The 16,845-nt window shown below is 44.1% G+C and overlaps 2 protein-coding genes across 2 annotated transcripts; both read right to left on the bottom strand.

The window, feature by feature from the left end:
• Nucleotides 1-1,034: 1,034 nt before the first annotated feature.
• LOC148649793 (XK-related protein 8-like) lies at nucleotides 1,035-6,359 on the bottom strand. The gene is made up of 3 exons (XM_088602949.1): nucleotides 5,125-6,359; nucleotides 3,710-3,897; nucleotides 1,035-2,668 (listed from the first exon to the last, which is right to left on the bottom strand). Exons 1-3 carry the CDS (start codon nucleotides 5,451-5,453, stop codon nucleotides 1,896-1,898), a joined length of 1,290 nt encoding a protein of 429 aa, XP_088459075.1. The 5' UTR covers nucleotides 5,454-6,359; the 3' UTR covers nucleotides 1,035-1,895.
• Nucleotides 6,360-7,661: 1,302 nt separating this feature from the next.
• On the bottom strand, nucleotides 7,662-15,622 carry LOC148649792 (XK-related protein 8-like). The gene is made up of 3 exons (XM_088602951.1): nucleotides 14,557-15,622; nucleotides 13,559-13,746; nucleotides 7,662-12,529 (listed from the first exon to the last, which is right to left on the bottom strand). The coding sequence occupies exons 1-3, from the start codon at nucleotides 14,883-14,885 to the stop codon at nucleotides 11,736-11,738; spliced, it is 1,311 nt and encodes a 436-aa protein (XP_088459077.1). The 5' UTR covers nucleotides 14,886-15,622; the 3' UTR covers nucleotides 7,662-11,735.
• Between the last annotated feature and the right edge of the window lie 1,223 nt (nucleotides 15,623-16,845).

The raw sequence follows: 16,845 nt of genomic DNA, 5'->3' as shown, positions 1-16,845 counted from the left end.
TGCCTTTTGTAACAATGCCTAGGATGCTACAATCTACAGTTACATCCTACAGAACAGGGCTTAAAAAGGGCTTAAAATAAACCTTCACAGATTTTGGCTTTTTTCATTCTTCTTGTTTTGATATCCACTAAATTCTTTTCAAACTTGAATGTTGTAAGAGTGTGTTGTTTTAATTGCTGGTTGTTAAAGAAAAGGGGGCTGGCTGAATTGTTAGTTCAGTGCGGTACCCAGTGCCAGTATACAACTTTCCACGGAAACGAAGCATCCAATAGCAATACTGAGTACTCTTTTTACGTGCTTGTTTGCGGAGGCGAATCAATCATTTATTATTTTTCTTTGTGTTTATATATTGTATGTATTTATCTTTCCTACTAAAACTTTTTGGACAGCTCATCTCTTTATAAGCAAGGGTCAAATTGCCAAAACCTCCATAGATTACTCAACCAACTTGATTTAAATCTCTTAATGCATCTGACCCTGTTTATGTAGAATAATATATATTATAGGAGAATCTTGCCTTTTTAAGTTATCCAAACCAGAAGGGTCTATAGCATTATTACGTGGTATTGGCATGGATTTGAAGTTATGATCAACATTGTCTTGTTCATGTAAAGATGTTTTTTTATCCTTCTTGTATTAACCAATAAAAGCTGTCACAATAATTCTGGAGAAAATTGCAAAAATGCTTTAAAATCATAATTGTTTGGATAAATTGTAGGGGTGGTGGTAGTTTTTCCTTGCTTAAAAAACAAATGCTTTATTGTACTGTACATATCTATTTATTTTTACGACTTATTTCTTTTATATATGTATGTGTGTGTGTATTCAGAAATGTTAGTTTTTTCTATGTTTACATTAAAAAATTGAGTATTTTATATTTGTGTGAATTCTACTTACCTAGAATAAACTGTATAAGTCTTAGTCTTTCTTGGGGGTTTGGCATTTATTTGAAACAATTAGATTAAGATTTCAAGAAAATTTCCAATTCTAACTTTGTTTCATAGTTAATTTTTTTAAGGTTGAGGAAGTAACTGTTTGGCAATTCTCTCTTTATTTTTATTTCAGGGAGACAATTTCCCCTTGGTTGCTTTTGCACAATTCAGGTCATTATGTACACAAGCCGGAATGAGAGGTTTTAGTGTTTTTCAGTTTTAGGAAATGAAGTGGATTGTAGGTCTGCAGAACAGAACAGCATTGCAGATGGGAATAAGACTCAAGCCTGTCATTTTAAGGTGTAGATAAAAATTAGTCAATAGCCTCTTTTTAAAATATGAATGGCATGATATACCAACTGATGTTGCTCTTGTGTTGGATAGGGAACTCCTCAAAGAAGCACAGTGCTTCACCCAGAGTGAACCACACTCAGTTTCAATACAGACCAAACATCTGACCAGTAAGAAAACACTCAGTTATCTGCAGGTTTCCATTGGCTAGAAGAATGAAACTGCTGGGATGGATTTGCTTTCTAGTTTACATCTGGGGTAATATACCGAAGCTGATCAGATTCAAGTGGTTAGTGCCAAGCAATTTGCTTCTGCGTGCACATCGCCGCTCTGAAAGCAAGGAGTTCGAAACTAAAAAGTTGGAATGTGAGCTCCAATAAATTCCTGTGATGAAAAGGCTGAGCCATTCACCCAGTCAAGAGCCTTTGCTGCAGTGTGATGATCAGTCTCCCTTTTCCTGGCTCGTTCCATTGGCTCAGTCTGCCAGCTTCTTTGCCAGCAGTAACCATCTATAGCCACTAAGAGTGCAAACAGGCAGATCATTTTTTCCCCTGATAAGAACCCATTTATTCTTCTTGGGTGGTTTTGGCTTGGGCAGCTATTGTGAAATCTCACCAGTCCAGCTCCCCCTGTGCGAATGCCCCATGGCGGACTTCGGTTCTCACCATGCCTCTATATGACAGGGTTCTGCTGCGTCCCGTTCGCACTGCTGGGGTATGGCGGGTGAGGCTCTGCAGAGTAGAAGTTCTTGGCGAGGTTCAACATCCTTCTGTTCTGGAGATGTGAGGGGGCTGGTGTTACCGGCATAGACCTGAAGTCGCCATGACTATCAGGGTCATCCTTCCCTGAGAGTGCCTGAGTATCGGGGACATCCTGCCCAGATTGGGGCAGCAAGTCCCATCGTCTGGGATGGAAGAACCAGTAATAAAAGGCTTTGATCAGCAATCCCAGCAGGTAGGCAGAGGGCAACACGGAGACGAGAGTCCCTGCATAGGCCTCAGTCAGAACGCAGTCCCTGTAGTAACCCCAGGTTGCCACCAGGATAGCACTGTCTACGAACATGAAGGAGTGGTAGATGACGCTCCTGCCCCTGGTCTTGCCGTCTGCAACATTGAACCAGCTGAAGTACCAGATGAAGGCCACTGCAGCACGGTACAGCCACTCTCCTGGCGCGTTGTCCATGAACTGGGTGTTCTGGAGCCAGGCCCAAACAAACAGGGCTAACCACAGTGCCAGGAAGTGCAGAACCAAATACCGTGGGAAAACGGAGGTGAAGACGGCCACCGCGGCCACACGCGGAGCGATCAGCAGCAGGTTCCACAGGAAGTAGACGACAGAGGAGCTGTAGCCCATCTTGGCCTTTTCAGGCAGGAAAGAGCGCAGGGAGCGGTGGTAATCCAGCACCATCCAGGCAATGGAGATGGTAGATGCAGCTACGCTGATCCCTGGAGGCAGATGAGGAGGATAAAGGGAAACTAATCTGAGTAAGGAAAAAAAAATCTTGGCTACCTATCAATCGGAATCCCACCTGTAAGATTATACCTGTACAGGACAGTGAAATAACCATGGCTCAGTGCCTGTCCCCACACCTGCCCCAGTAGTGCTGGGCACAAAAGGTAGAGTGTCTCTTATTAATAAGGACACAAGGAAGCCACATGTCAACTACACTGCTGCCACATGTCAACTACACTGCCTGGGAGTTACAGCATGTCAGAGCAATGATTACTCCAGACGTGCTGGATTTCATTGCGTCATACACACATTATAAAATGAAACATTACTAACGTACTTTATATGATTTAGATAGTGTGCATTGTTATACTTAACATTTTAAGTGCAAAACTAATACATTTCTGTTATTGCATTTACAGTGCATCCATCCCTCATTAGAAAGCCACTTATGCCAGGCAGGGAAAATCTCAAGTCTCTCAGCACAAGGCAGGAATACACTCTGGGACACCAGTTGAGGTTAAAGATAAAGGGTGGGCATTTTCTCCTGCATCTTCCCTTAGAACTGATCAATTCTGAACACTCCTCAAAAAATGTTCCATTATTATTAAGCTGCCTTCTGAACAAGACGAGCTTAGGCAGTGGATTCTTAGCATGCTTCCTTTTATAACTATGAACCTGCAGGTAGATTTACTGATACAATGCCTGATGTTTGGTGTTAATATATTCTGTGTCACCTGTTAGGATACTATAATTCAGCCACCAGCGACTGGCAAATAGGAATTAAGTCTGTTGTTTTGAACTTGGCCAGGGAACTAGATTAACTTGTTACCGTTTTCTTTATTCAGTAACCTTGCACTGATGTACACATGAAGTTTAACCCCATAAAAAGTTCAAAATAATCATTTTGAAAATCAATCTTTTTGCCCTTACTCAGTAAAAGATGTACAAAATCCTTCAGCTTTATAAACCTGAACATCAGCAGTTTTTGACTTATTTGTTTTAACTTCGTTCTGCTGTCACTCTGCCGCACTCACACTGCACCACGCTGGCCTGGTTGTTGCGGATGATGATGTAGAGCATGAGAGTGAGCTGTGGGGTGCTCTCGAAGAAGGTCTCGAACAGTCGGAGCATGCTCAGGTCGTGGGTCTTGTACACGGCATATTCCGAGCCCTGCTTTCTCTTCCACCACACTTGGAAGCCCTGCTCAATGGCCATTATGTACCTGCAGGGAGAAGAGCAGCAACAGAGTAAAATACTGTCCCAGTGTCGCAATGCACTGCCCCATGCACTCCTGCATTTCTCCCCCGCCCTGTACAACCACTGATCTTCCTCCTGCTTTGCAATAATCATGCAACTTCAGAATGCTTCTAATGTTAGCTGCCCTACTCAGACAGCTGTGTGCTGCAGAACGATGCAAGTCAATCCCCTGAGCAACAGAACATCCTCCCACAGGCACCTACACTACACAGTAGAGGGCACTCACATCACTACTGTGCACTTGATCAAGGACAGTGTGCTCAGTGAGCTGTTGTCTGTGGAAATGTGTCCCTGATCTCATTTGTTTTCCCAGTGTCTTTCAATACAGCTGTGTGAACAGATCAAAACATTGGCACCTATGTGTTAATTTAACTCTGAATATTATCCTCTCCCCCACTCTCCCCTCACCCTCTACATGAAAACAACAGAACTCTGTACATTGAGACCTGTTGGTAAAGATCAGCACAGGGTAGATGAGAAAGCTGCTTGGCTTTCTGAGCTGGCGCTTGGAAGAGCAGACCAGACTTTAATCACAGCTGATTTCTTGTAAAATTATAAAAGTGCAATGGGGAGGTCTTCTCATCACGTGCTACAGACGTTTGTGTTTGTCGCTGAATCTCAGCTCTTAATTTGGGCTAATTATTTTCCCCAAGTCTGTTAAACTTATTCCAGGTTTTAAACAGGCAGGGAATATAAACTACAAAAACTACTGGCCTTGTACTGCCCAGCACGAAGGCCTCCTTCCACACAGAAACACTACTTAAGGGTTTTCTTTTAAGCAGGTGTAACAGAGAGAAAGTCTTAAAGTTGTTTTTGCAGAATCTGCGTACTAGTGTGCCTTGCCATATATGTGGTTAGACATTTACTAACCTGCACTATGTACAACTCTAAAGGGGTGATTCAACACTTAGTTTAAAATCAGAAAAAATATTGTAAATTGTCAGTGGAATCAGATCCACAACTTCTACTGTACAGTGCTAAATAACTGGATAAGCAAATCAATCTAGGAAATTGAACTGGGAAGAATGAATAAGTTTAGGAATAAATGTTTCTGAAACAAATCGATGTTTTAGACATGAATAAATGAAGAATATACCACAACTGGCATTCTTGTTCTACGATGAGCACAGCAATAGAATGAACGTTTGCAATACGGGAAAGAATGATAAAAATAAATAATAATAACACAGACCTCATGAATAATCCAAGCTGGAATATGTGCAGGAGGTTCAGGCAGCAGCGTCCTCGGCCTCTCAGGAGGAAGTCTTCCGTGAGCGTCAGGGCTCTGAAGTCCTCCAGCTGCCGGTCGTACCTGTACCACAACCAGCTGAACATCTGCACGACGGCGGAGGAGACGGCGATGAAACCGACCACGGCTCCGCACCAGAAGTAGTCCCCCCGCGAAAAAAAGTCCACCGCGACCCAGACATCGGATCCCAGGTCGAAGACGAAAGTGCACACCCCCAGCAGGGTGAAGAAGAAGTCCAGCCACGAATACTTACTGAACTGGGAGCACTCCATCTCGCGGCTGCCCGGGTCGCGCAGTCCTTTAAGGGCCCCGGCAACGCCCACCCTTTCAAGCAGTTATAAACAATATTGAACAAACGCGAACAACGTTATTATTCCCTTTTACCGTGCCGGGACCTTTAACAAGTTTTAAAGTTTTGGAGAGAAAAAAAAGCCAGGGGCTGGTCGTTGTTTAGCCCCGGGTAAGCCTCAGGACCCGAAAGTGGACAAGTCCAACAAAGTTCTTCTCTCGCCAGGATGCAGTCCGGGTAGCAAACAGCAAGCAAGTTCAGCTAGAGTACCTAAATCGGAAGAGCAACTTCCTCTCTTTACAGGACAACTGTCTGGTGCCATGATAGACAACGGCTTCTGCAGGGCTCTTATTTATACTAGCGCCGACTACAGCGAGCCAGCAGACCCGTGTATTGACAAAACTCAGGTCGACTTTCTTCAGTCCAACTTTAAGCTCCACCTAAAGGGCGGATGTTAAGTTTTAAAGAGCCATCGCATTAAACTGAAACTGTCTCGTACTGTACGTAGGTGTCAGGCGATAGGCTGGTCGAACGGCCGTTACTGTAAGGAAAAACAAAAACTACTTTGACAGCGCTGGACTTACGTAGTCTTGTCTCGTCTAGTCCACAGTACACAGAAATCGACTATACTCATCTGTTAATGTCTGACTGTTCAGATAAACGAGAGAGACGGGGTTAGTTTAGTTGAAAACAAGAAATACATGTTTAACCGTCAAAACTGAAACCGCAACTGCGCGCGCCCGACTAAAAAAAAGGAAGCAAATTCGTTGTTTCCCCATTATTAATTATTCCAGATGCTCTTCGTTGTACCAATCGTAGTAGATGATGTAACTACGTTGGGGTAGCAGTGTAACGTTGGGGGCTCTGGATGTTATGGGAGGTTTGAGGGTCAAATCCCAAGTGAGAGACTACCGTCGTGCATTGGGCGGCGTACTTATACATACTTATACTCAGGTTTATATGAATGCAAATAAAGTCGCTTTGCAGAAATGTATAACTAAACGAGTGTTTTCTCGTGTGTTGCACCCGAGGAATTAAAAGGACGTCATTCACCCCCCCACACACACAATGCCGTAGGGAAACCAAACCGGTCTCATTCGGTAGTGTTATGTTAGTGCTATGAGCCTCCTTAGATGTGAATAATACTAAGACATAACGGATGCCAACAAGTTAACCATCTATGACATAAACCTGTGGTCGGAATGTATGTAAAATCACCGTGATTGTAAGATCTCTGATTTTTATTTTCTAAGGCACATTTTCCTTATCATTACATGATATACCCAGATAGGACGTGTAGAGATATAAGGACTTTGTGTCGTGACATGGGGTCAGCATATCTTGTCAGGGTATGTCCTATTGCAGCATATGGGGTTCATGTCAGGACATGGAGGTGGGCATTTTTGACAGGGTATGTCATATCGCGATATGCGCGGCTTCATGACGCGACATGGGGCGGGGCATTTTGACGGGGGTATGTCATATCGCGATATGAGCGGCTTCATGTCGCGACATGGGGCGGGGCATTTTTGACAGGGTATGTCATATCGCGATATGAGCGGCTTCATGTCGCGACATGGGGCGGGGCATTTTTACGGGGTATGTCATATCGCGATATGAGCGGCTTCATATTGCGACATGGGGGTGGGCATTTTTACGGGGTATGTCATATCGCGATATGCGCAGCTTCATGTCGCGACATGAGGCGGGGCATTTTTGACGGGGTATGTCATATCGCGATATATGGACTTTAATGTCGGGACAGTGGCGCCGACAGTGATGCACCAGTCGCAATGGGTATCGCGATATGATCGTGATGCGCGCACTTCTATCGTGGCATACTACCGGAGTCGTGAATGCCATGACATTCTTTGTCTGCTATTCAGTTTTGACCTCAGTGCAACTTATCTTAGATTGATCAGTAATTCAAACCAAACGATGTGTCACTGTATATCCAGCGTGCTCATACAGCACACACAGTACACACGGAACCTCGGCTGTGGCGCTTTACCCAATCAGAGTGTCGATTCTCACTTTTCACCCAATCGCGGCCCGACCTGTTGGGGGGGTTTAGCCAATCACGGGTCTGAGAGCTGTTCAAGCCAGCAGCGCCAGGTGGAACGGCTTGTTTACTGTCAATTAGAACCTATTTTTTAAATGCTTTACTTATTTGTAAAATAACTACATCGGCTTATTTTTTAACGTCTTTATTGATTCACAATGTCCCGTACTCTTCGAAATAAATACTTTTTTATTTGCAATATAACTGTCTCCGCTGCTTTCTGTAACGAATACATGGTATTTGAACAATCGTAATCGTATTAAATTTAAGGTAGGGGAAACACCTTCTGCTTTGTGCTTAAAACATTAATAGACATGTAAAGTCTATGATCATTATATTGTTATGCTCTTGCTTTCGATTTTGTTTTTATTATTAAATAATATCGATCTGGAAACGAATACCTAAAAATGTGAATATGGGCTCTCGTGTTGTACCAGCGGTAATTTGGAAACTGGTGTCTCTTCACCAATGAAAGGAGTACACAAGCAATACATTTTCGAGAACATGATTAAACATTAAAAGAAAACACCTAACCCAATGAACTAACATAGTAACTCCTCAAATGTAAGACTTTATTCGAGTAAAGGCTGCAACGTCAGGGGTGAACTGATCAAAAGATCACAACTGAAAGATCTGGTGGTCGTGACTTTGCTGTTTTGTAAAGACGTCACATAGTAACGTCACAGCCAGGAAAAGAAGGCGCTATATTGAAATATATTGAAACATCCACCCCACCAGAACAGACTCGGAAAACAAATTCCCCCCCCCATTGTTTTCATCACAATCAGGAGCTCAAGTACCGAGTTAATTGGTACCTGTAAACTTCCTTGTGGGTAGTCACGTGATTACCCGAAAAACGAGGCTCTATATCTCGGGAATGAAAGCAGCACAAACGCAGCACTAACGATTGAGACCGGTCCGGTTCCCCTACTACGTTGTAGCAGGGCTGGGCAAGGTCACCCCCTGAAAAAGAAGACGTTATATCTAAGGAACGGAAACAGCTGGGAAGTTACTTTCAACGGCACAAACCGCCACAAATGCAGCACTAACGAATGAGGTGGGTTTCATCGTTTGTGCTGTCTTTAGGGGGACAACTTCACGGAGCTCTGGGAACCGTGTTCAAGTTGTTGAAAAGCAGTGCTGGCAGTTAGAAACCCAAGGCGCGTTCAGAGCTGGCGAACGGGTCTCCACACCTATTGCTGTAATACAAATCCCCCTTTTCTGACCACCCCAATGTGCTCACTGTGCGCAACCTCCCCTCTTACTAACTTAAAGACACCTCCTTTTCTGTGGCCTGTGCACTGTTAACAGCTACGGTGCTGTTGAAACACCTCCCGGATCACCTTTATTCTTAGCAGCGCCTCTTGGTAACGCACGTTTCTATTGTACACAGTTCGAAATACTGTGAAAATATACATCATTCAGCACCAAAAGAGTAAATCGCTGACGATCACATTGGTTCCAGTAAAGTCATTTCAATACATGAATTGTAGGTGGTTTATTCTCATCATGAGATAAAGCTCCTGTGACTGTTCCTGCTCTAGTCTTCCAGTGATCACTGACCCACAAACCACGTGTGTCACCTCACAGTCCGAGCCTGCATTTCCTCACAGCGCGGGCTCACAAGACAGCCGACAGCCAAGACCTCTGCTCCACACAGATGACATGACACTGCCGCTTTGTGGCTTCGACAAGCACAGTTGCAATCAGCACCTGTATTTGTATCATTGTCAGTGACACAGAAGAAACACGACCCACTGTGTAAACATCACCTAAAGCTTAATGAGCGCTAAAAAACCCAACTTTCAAAATCAAGGAAATCCACCTTTATTAATCCATATAAATACATCACTAGATAACTTTCTTTATTTGAATTCTTAGTTTTTAAATAAAAATGTGTTCATTTGTCTTTTAAATACAATAATTGCATTTCTAGAATGTTTTTCATCATAAGGTGTCCAAGGTATGGGGAACTGCAGATGAATTCCACATAAGGAAGAACTGTAAAATGTGAAGAACTATGAGAGCCACAGGAATCACATGCAGAAGACTGTCAAAAAACTGGAGACATCTTTGACTAATCTCCCCAGGTTAAGCAGGTTTGAGATGTTTTGAGAAACATGCAGTCAGCCCCCTCTCTTCCCCATTCTCCAGGCACAGTGCTGAAATTTGTTGCACAAAGAGACTAAATCCTATAGTTTACACCTGGATGTACTTTGTGCCATTGGGGTTTCTTACCTTGGTAGGTTTCCTGTGGTTTTAACACTACATCACTGTGCTTTATCACACTTTTGCTATTGTGTGACACAGATCGCCAGCAGCCACATCACCCTGCAGCCCAGCAGGTGTGAGCCTGGTCAGTCCCTGGATGGGTGAAACCTCCTGGGAAAAACTAAGGCTGCTGCTGGAAGAGGTGTTAGTGGGGCCTGTGGTCCATGTGGGTCCTAATGCCCCAGTATGGTGACTGGGACACTATACTGTAAAAAAGACACTGTCCTTTGGATGAGAAGTAAAACCAAGGTCTTGACTCTCAGTGGTCATTAAAAATCCCAGGGTGTTTCTCGAAAAGAGGGTTTACCAATCATGGCCTCCTAATAATCCCCAATCTATGAATTGGCCTCATCTCTCTGTTCTCCGCCCCACTAATAGCTGTTGTGTGGTGAGTGTACTGGTGCACTATGGCTGCCGTTGCATTACACAGGTGGTGGTGGACGGGAGTCTCCATTACTTGAGTGGAGTGTCCAGAAAAGCGCTATGTAAGTGTAAGGAATCATTATGATTAGTATTAGAAGTTCACCTTTATAAGGGGACTGCTGTATGTCACACTGCTTTCTGTTCCTTTTAGCTCTGCATTCAACACTATCATCCCAGAGCTCCAAATTAACAGAACTCCTGCCAGTGGATCATCAACTTCCTAATAAACAGAAGGCAATGTGTGGGAATGGGCTCTTATTTTTCAGACTGCTTACCTGTGAACACTGGTGCAACTCTATATTCTATATTCTCTCCCCATTACTGTATTGCCTGTGTACCAGTGCCCATTCCTCCAGGAACCCCTCTGTCACACTACTCAAGTCTGCAGAGGACACCAGCCTGGTGGATCTTATCAGCAATGGAGAGGAGAACATTACAGAACAGGTACAGAAGGGAATTTGGTCATCTGGTGGCATGATGTGTACACAATATTCTGCTCAGCAGTCTCAGAACAGTGGAAATGTTAATTGACTTTTGGGAAAACCATCCAACCCCCCCACCCAGAAACTGACAAGGTTGTAGAGAGTGTGGTGGAGCCTTTCACGTTTCTAAGAATAACCATCTCTAACACCCTCAATTGGGAGCAAATGTTATTAGCATCACAAAGAAAGCACAGCAGAGATTGTATTTCCTGTATCATCTGAAAAATCTCAATGTTTCCCTGCCTATTATCATTCAGTTGTATAGAATACCATTGAGAGTATTCTCACAGTTTCTATAACTCTTTGGTTTGAAGTCTGTCCACTCTACAGGCAAATTGCAACGCATTGTCCATTGTGCAGAGGGAGTCATAAGCTACCATTTACCATCTATTGAAGACCTGTATAAATTCAAGCTAAAGAAGTGAGCAGAAAAAGTTGGCAATGATTCAACTCATCCAGAACACCACCTGTTTCAAATATTCGCCTCTGGGAAACACTACTGGTTGATCAAAATAAAAACCGCCCGGCATCTGAACAGCTTCTTCCCAGTGACCTTCAACCTCCTTAACCAGAACACATGAGTACAGGATACAGTGTGTATAGAATTATAGGCCTGTGCATGTTCCTCCTGTAAAGGTTATATGTATTATTGAATTATTTCTGTTTTTGCACCAAGACACCAGACCAAAATCCTTGTGCATTTTACATGCCCGACAAAGAAAGTGATTCTGATTCTGATTCTGATTGCTCTCTTCACAGGACACAAAGGGGGAGAAGAGTCAGGGGAAGAAGCAGGTCAGACGTTCTGGTAAGTGTGTTCTGTTTGTAGTCTATTCCTCTGTGGCATACATGTATTTGGAAATCATTTGCTAGATTGTGCTGGAACTTCATCATAAGCGGAATCAGTGTGGACCAGATAGTTGTGACTTGGGCAGCCTGAGAAACCCCTATCTCTCCCATCCAGAATCCCCTGTGCAAATGAAGTATGCCGGTGGCATAATTCTGTTTTCACCGCACCACCTGGCATTCAATTACATGGTCCTGAACTGTCCTGTTCACTCTGCTGGGGCAGGGCAGTTAAGCCTCTGAAGAGCAGAAAATCTTGGTGAGGTCGTGGAGATGTGAGGAGGCTGGTGGCACAGATATAAGTTGAGGTCGACCTTACCATCGTGTACTGTACATCGTCCCTTGAGGGTGCCTGAGTATCAGGGACATCTTGCCCTGAGAGGGTCTCACTTTCAGAGACATTCTTCTTTGACAAGGGAGAAAATGTCCTCTGTTTGGGGTGGAAGAACCAGTAATAAAAGGCTTTGATCAGCAAGCCCAGCAGGTAGGCAGAGGACAACACAGAGATGAGAGGCCCTGCATAGGCCTCAGTCAGAACGCAGTCCCTGTAGTAACCCCAGGTTGCCACCAGGATAGCACTGTCTACGAACATGAAGGAGTGGTAGATGACGCTCCTGCCCCTGGTCTTGCCGTCTGCAACATTGAACCAGCTGAAGTACCAGATGAAGGCCACTGCAGCACGGTACAGCCACTCTCCTTGCGCGTTGTCCATGAACTGGGTGTTCTGGAGCCAGGCCCAAACAAACAGGGCTAACCACAGTGCCAGGAAGTGCAGAACCAAATACCGTGGGAAAACGGAGGTGAAGACGGCCACCGCGGCCACACGCGGAGCGATCAGCAGCAGGTTCCACAGGAAGTAGACGACAGAGGAGCTGTAGCCCATCTTGGCCTTTTCAGGCAGGAAAGAGCGCAGGGAGTGGTGGTAATCCCGCAACCCCGAGGCAATGGAGATGAAAGATGCAGCCATGCTGATCCCTGGAGGAAGACAAGGAGGATAAAGGGAAACTTTGGTTGAGTGTGGAAAAAAACCATCCAGGTTATACCCAGATTATACCTGTTCCATACCTGTACAGCACAGTGAAATAACCATGACTCAGTGTCTGTCCCCACACCTGCCCCAGTAGTGCTGGGCACAAAAGGTAGAGGCCTGTTTCTCTTATTAATAAGGACACAAGGAAGCCACATGTCAACTACACTGCTGCTTGAGTAACTACCACCTGCCTGGGAGTTACAGCATGTCAGAGCAATGATTACTCCAGACGTGCTGGATTTCATTGCTTCATACACACATTATAAAATGAAACAATACTAACATACTTTATATGATTTAGATAGTGTGCATTTTTATACTTAACATTTTAAGTTCAACACTAATAAATTTCTGTTATTGCATTTACAGTGCGTCCATCCCTCATTAGAAAGCCACTTATGCCAGGCAGGGAAGATCTCAAGTCTCTCAGATGCAAAGAGCACAAGGCAGGAATACACTCTGGGACACCAGTTGAGGTTAAAGATAAAGGGTGGGCATTTTCTCCTGCATCTTCCCTTAGAACTGATCAATTCTGAACACTGCTGAAAAAATGCTCCATTATTATCAAGCTGCCTTGATGAGGTTAGGCAGTGGATTCTTTGTATGTTTCCTTTTATAACTATGAACCTGCAGGTAGATTTTACTGATACGATGCCTGATCTTTTATTTCAAAGATAATGGTCTTAATTTAGTCTGAATCATCAGCATTAGGATATTGCCACTCAGCTGGCAAATTGGAATTAAGTCTGTTGTTTTACTCTTGGCCAGGGAACTAGATCAACATGTTACCTTTTTTTTTTATTCAGTAAGCGTGCACAGATGCTGGCATGAAGTTAAAACCATTGAGGAAATCAATCTTTTTGCCCTTACTCAGTAGAAGATGTACAAAATCCTTCAGCTTCATAAACCTGAACATCAGCCGTTTTTGACTTATTTGTTTTAACTCTGTTCTGCTGTCACTCTGCCGCACTCACACTGCACCACGCTGGCCTGGTTGTTGCGGATGATGATGTAGAGCATGAGAGTGAGCTGTGGGGTGCTCTCGAAGAAGTTCTCGAACAGTCGGAGCATGCTCAGGTCGTGGGTCTTGTACACGGCATATTCCGAGCCCTGCTTTCTCTTCCACCACACTTGGAAGCCCTGCTCAATGGCCGTTATGTACCTGCAGGGAGAAGAGCAGCAACAGAGTAAAATACTGTCCCAGTGTCGCAATGCACTGCCCCATGCACTCCTGCATTTCTCCCCTGCCCTGTACAACCACTGATCTTCCTCCTGCTTTGCAATAATCATGCAACTTCAGAATGCTTCTAATGTTAGCTGCCCTACTCAGACAGCTGTGTGCTGCAGAACGATGCAAGTCAATCCCCTGAGCAACAGAACATCCTCCCACAGGCACCTACACTACACAGTAGAGGGCACTCACATCACTACTGTGCACTTGATCAAGGACAGTGTGCTCAGTGAGCTGTTGTCTGTGGAAATGTGTCCCTGATCCCATTTTTGCAGGTTTATTTTTCAATATGGCTGTTTGAACAGATCAAAACACTTAGCACCTATGTGTTAATTTAACTCTGCATATCATCCCCTCTCCCATTCCGCCTCACTCACCCTCTAAAAGAAAAAATAGAACAGTGTATTTTGAGACCTTCTGGCAAAGATCAGCACAGGGTTATGAAAAACATGCCGCATAGCATCTCCAAAAGAAGCTTGGAACAGCAGGCCGGGCTTTAATTGATAGCTCAAATTAATGCAGGAAGCAGTCTTGCACATCAGAGCTGATTTATTGTAAAATTATAAAACTGCAGTGGGGAACTCTTCTCATCACGTGCCACTAGTTGTCACTTAGCATCCGCTCTTAACTGGGCTGATTGTTTTCTGACGTCTGTTAAAGTAAAATAAACATATTCCAGGTTTTAAACAGGCACTGAATAGGAACTACAAAAACTGCTGGATTAGTCATAATAATACAGACCTCATGAATAATCCAAGCTGGAATATGTGCAGGAGGTTCAGGCAGCAGCGTCCTCGGCCTCTCAGGAGGAAGTCTTCCGTGAGCGTCAGGGCTCTGAAGTCCTCCAGCTGCTGGTCGTACCTGTACCACAACCAGCTGAACATCTGCACGACGGCGGAGGAGACCACAATAATGGCGACCGTGGCTCCAAACCAGACATAGTCCCCCCGCGAAAAAAAGTCCACCGCGACCCAGACATCAGATCCCAGGTCGAAGACGAAAGTGCACACCCCCAGCAGGGTGAAGAAGAAGTCCAGCCACGAATACTTACTGAACTGAGAGCACTCCATCTCGCGGCTGCCCGGGTCGCGCAGTCCTTTAAGGGCCCCGGTGATGCCCACCCTTTTAAGTCGTTAATAAATCATATGTAACAAACGCGAACAAACTTACTATTCTCTTTACTGTGCTGAGATCCTTTTAAAGATTTAAAAATTAAGGGGTCGTGCTTGGTTTTCCCCCGGTAAGCCTCAGGATCGCAGGAGAGTCCAATAAAGTTCTTCTCTTGCCAGGATGCAGTCCGGGTAGCAAACAGCAAGCAAGTCCAGCTAAAGTACCTATATTGGAAGAGCAACTTCCTCCCTTTATAGGACGACTGGCTGGTACAATGATAGACAACAGGTTCTAAACAACTAGCACTGACTACAGCGAGTCAGCAGACCTGTAATTTGACAAAACTCAGGTAGTTTTTTTTTAGTGCAACTTTAAGCTCCACCTTAAGGGTCGGTGCTAAGTTTTGAAGAGCCATCACATTCAAGTGTCTCATATGTGTTGGCCGATAAAACATTAAAAAATGTGTTGGCACATTAAAAAATAGTCTAGTATAGTCCACAGGTCACAGGAATCATCGATACTGGTTAAAAGCTTAAGTATTCAGATCAACAAGAGAGACATGCATTGTTTTGTGTGCATCTGAAAGAATCTGAAAAGGGAGCTAAACAAGCGCAAATAAAAAAAAATGCAAACTGAATGTTTCCCCATATTAATTATTTTAGATGATCTTAATTGAACTAATCACACTAGATTATAACCACATTGGGGCAGGAGTGGTTAGAGGGTTCTGCACTTGCGGAAGGCTGGTGGTTCAAATCTTAGGCGAGACACTATCATTGTACCCTTGTGTAGAATACTTCACCTGCATTCACTGCATTAAAATACTATCCAAATAAATGGCTCTATTCTCGTGTGTTGAACCTGAGGAATTAAAAGCAGATCTTAGCCACATCATTTTACTACATGTTTCCGAAACTTGGGGACCCACACTTGTGCTTTCATGCAGGATCTCCAGTCCTGGTGCTGAAGAGTCACACACCTGCTGGTCTTCATTCCTGCTGAGTTTAATCATTTCACTGAACCTCAATGGAACGAACAACTTACATGAATGGAATATTTAAAAGTTTTTAGTTTTTTTTCTACTCAGATATTTGAGATTATATTTTATATATAGAATGCAGTAGTTAAAAGGCAACATATAACATGGTCAAGAGGTGAAAATGATCAAACAGTTCAAACGAATCCAGTTATTAAGTCAGTTAAGGGCTCAGTTGGTTACTGAGAGCTCGGCTGGACCTTAATCCAGCATGACTGGGAACCCTGTTCAAGTTGTTGAAAAGCAGTGCTGGCAGTTAGAAACCCAAGGCGCGTTCAGAGCTGGCGAACGGGTCTCCACACCTATTGCTGTAATACAAATCCCCCTTTTCTGACCACCCCAATGTGCTCACTGTGCGCAACCTCCCCTTTTACTAACTTAAAGACACCTCCTTTTCTGTGGCCTGTGCACTGTTAACAGCTACCAGAGCTCTGGTGCTGTTGAAACACCTCCCGGATCACCTGTATTCTTAGCAGCGCCTCTTGGTAACGCACGTTTCTATTGTACACAGTTCGAAATACTGTAACAATATACATCATTCAGCACCAAAAGAGTAAATTGCTGACGATCACATTGGTTCCAGTAAAGTCATTTCAATACATGAATTGTAGGTGGTTTATTCTCATCATGAGATAAAGCTCCTGTGACTGTTCCTGCTCTAGTCTTCCAGTGATCACTGACCCACAAACCACGTGTGTCACCTCACAGTCCGAGCCTGCATTTCCTCCCAGCGCGGGCTCACAAGACAGCCGACAGCCAAGACCTCTGCTCCACACAGATGACATGATACTGCCGCTTTGTGGCTTCGACAAGCACAGTTGCAATCAGCACCTGTATTTGTATCATTGTTAGTGACACAGAAGAAACACGACCCACTGTGTAAA

Source organism: Lepisosteus platostomus, chromosome 13 (genome assembly GCF_059453375.1).
Source record: "Lepisosteus platostomus isolate fLepPlt1 chromosome 13, fLepPlt1.hap1, whole genome shotgun sequence".
Lineage (NCBI taxonomy): Eukaryota > Metazoa > Chordata > Actinopteri > Semionotiformes > Lepisosteidae > Lepisosteus > Lepisosteus platostomus.
Note: the sequence above shows the minus strand (reverse complement) of the source record. Positions and strands in the feature narration are given on the sequence as shown.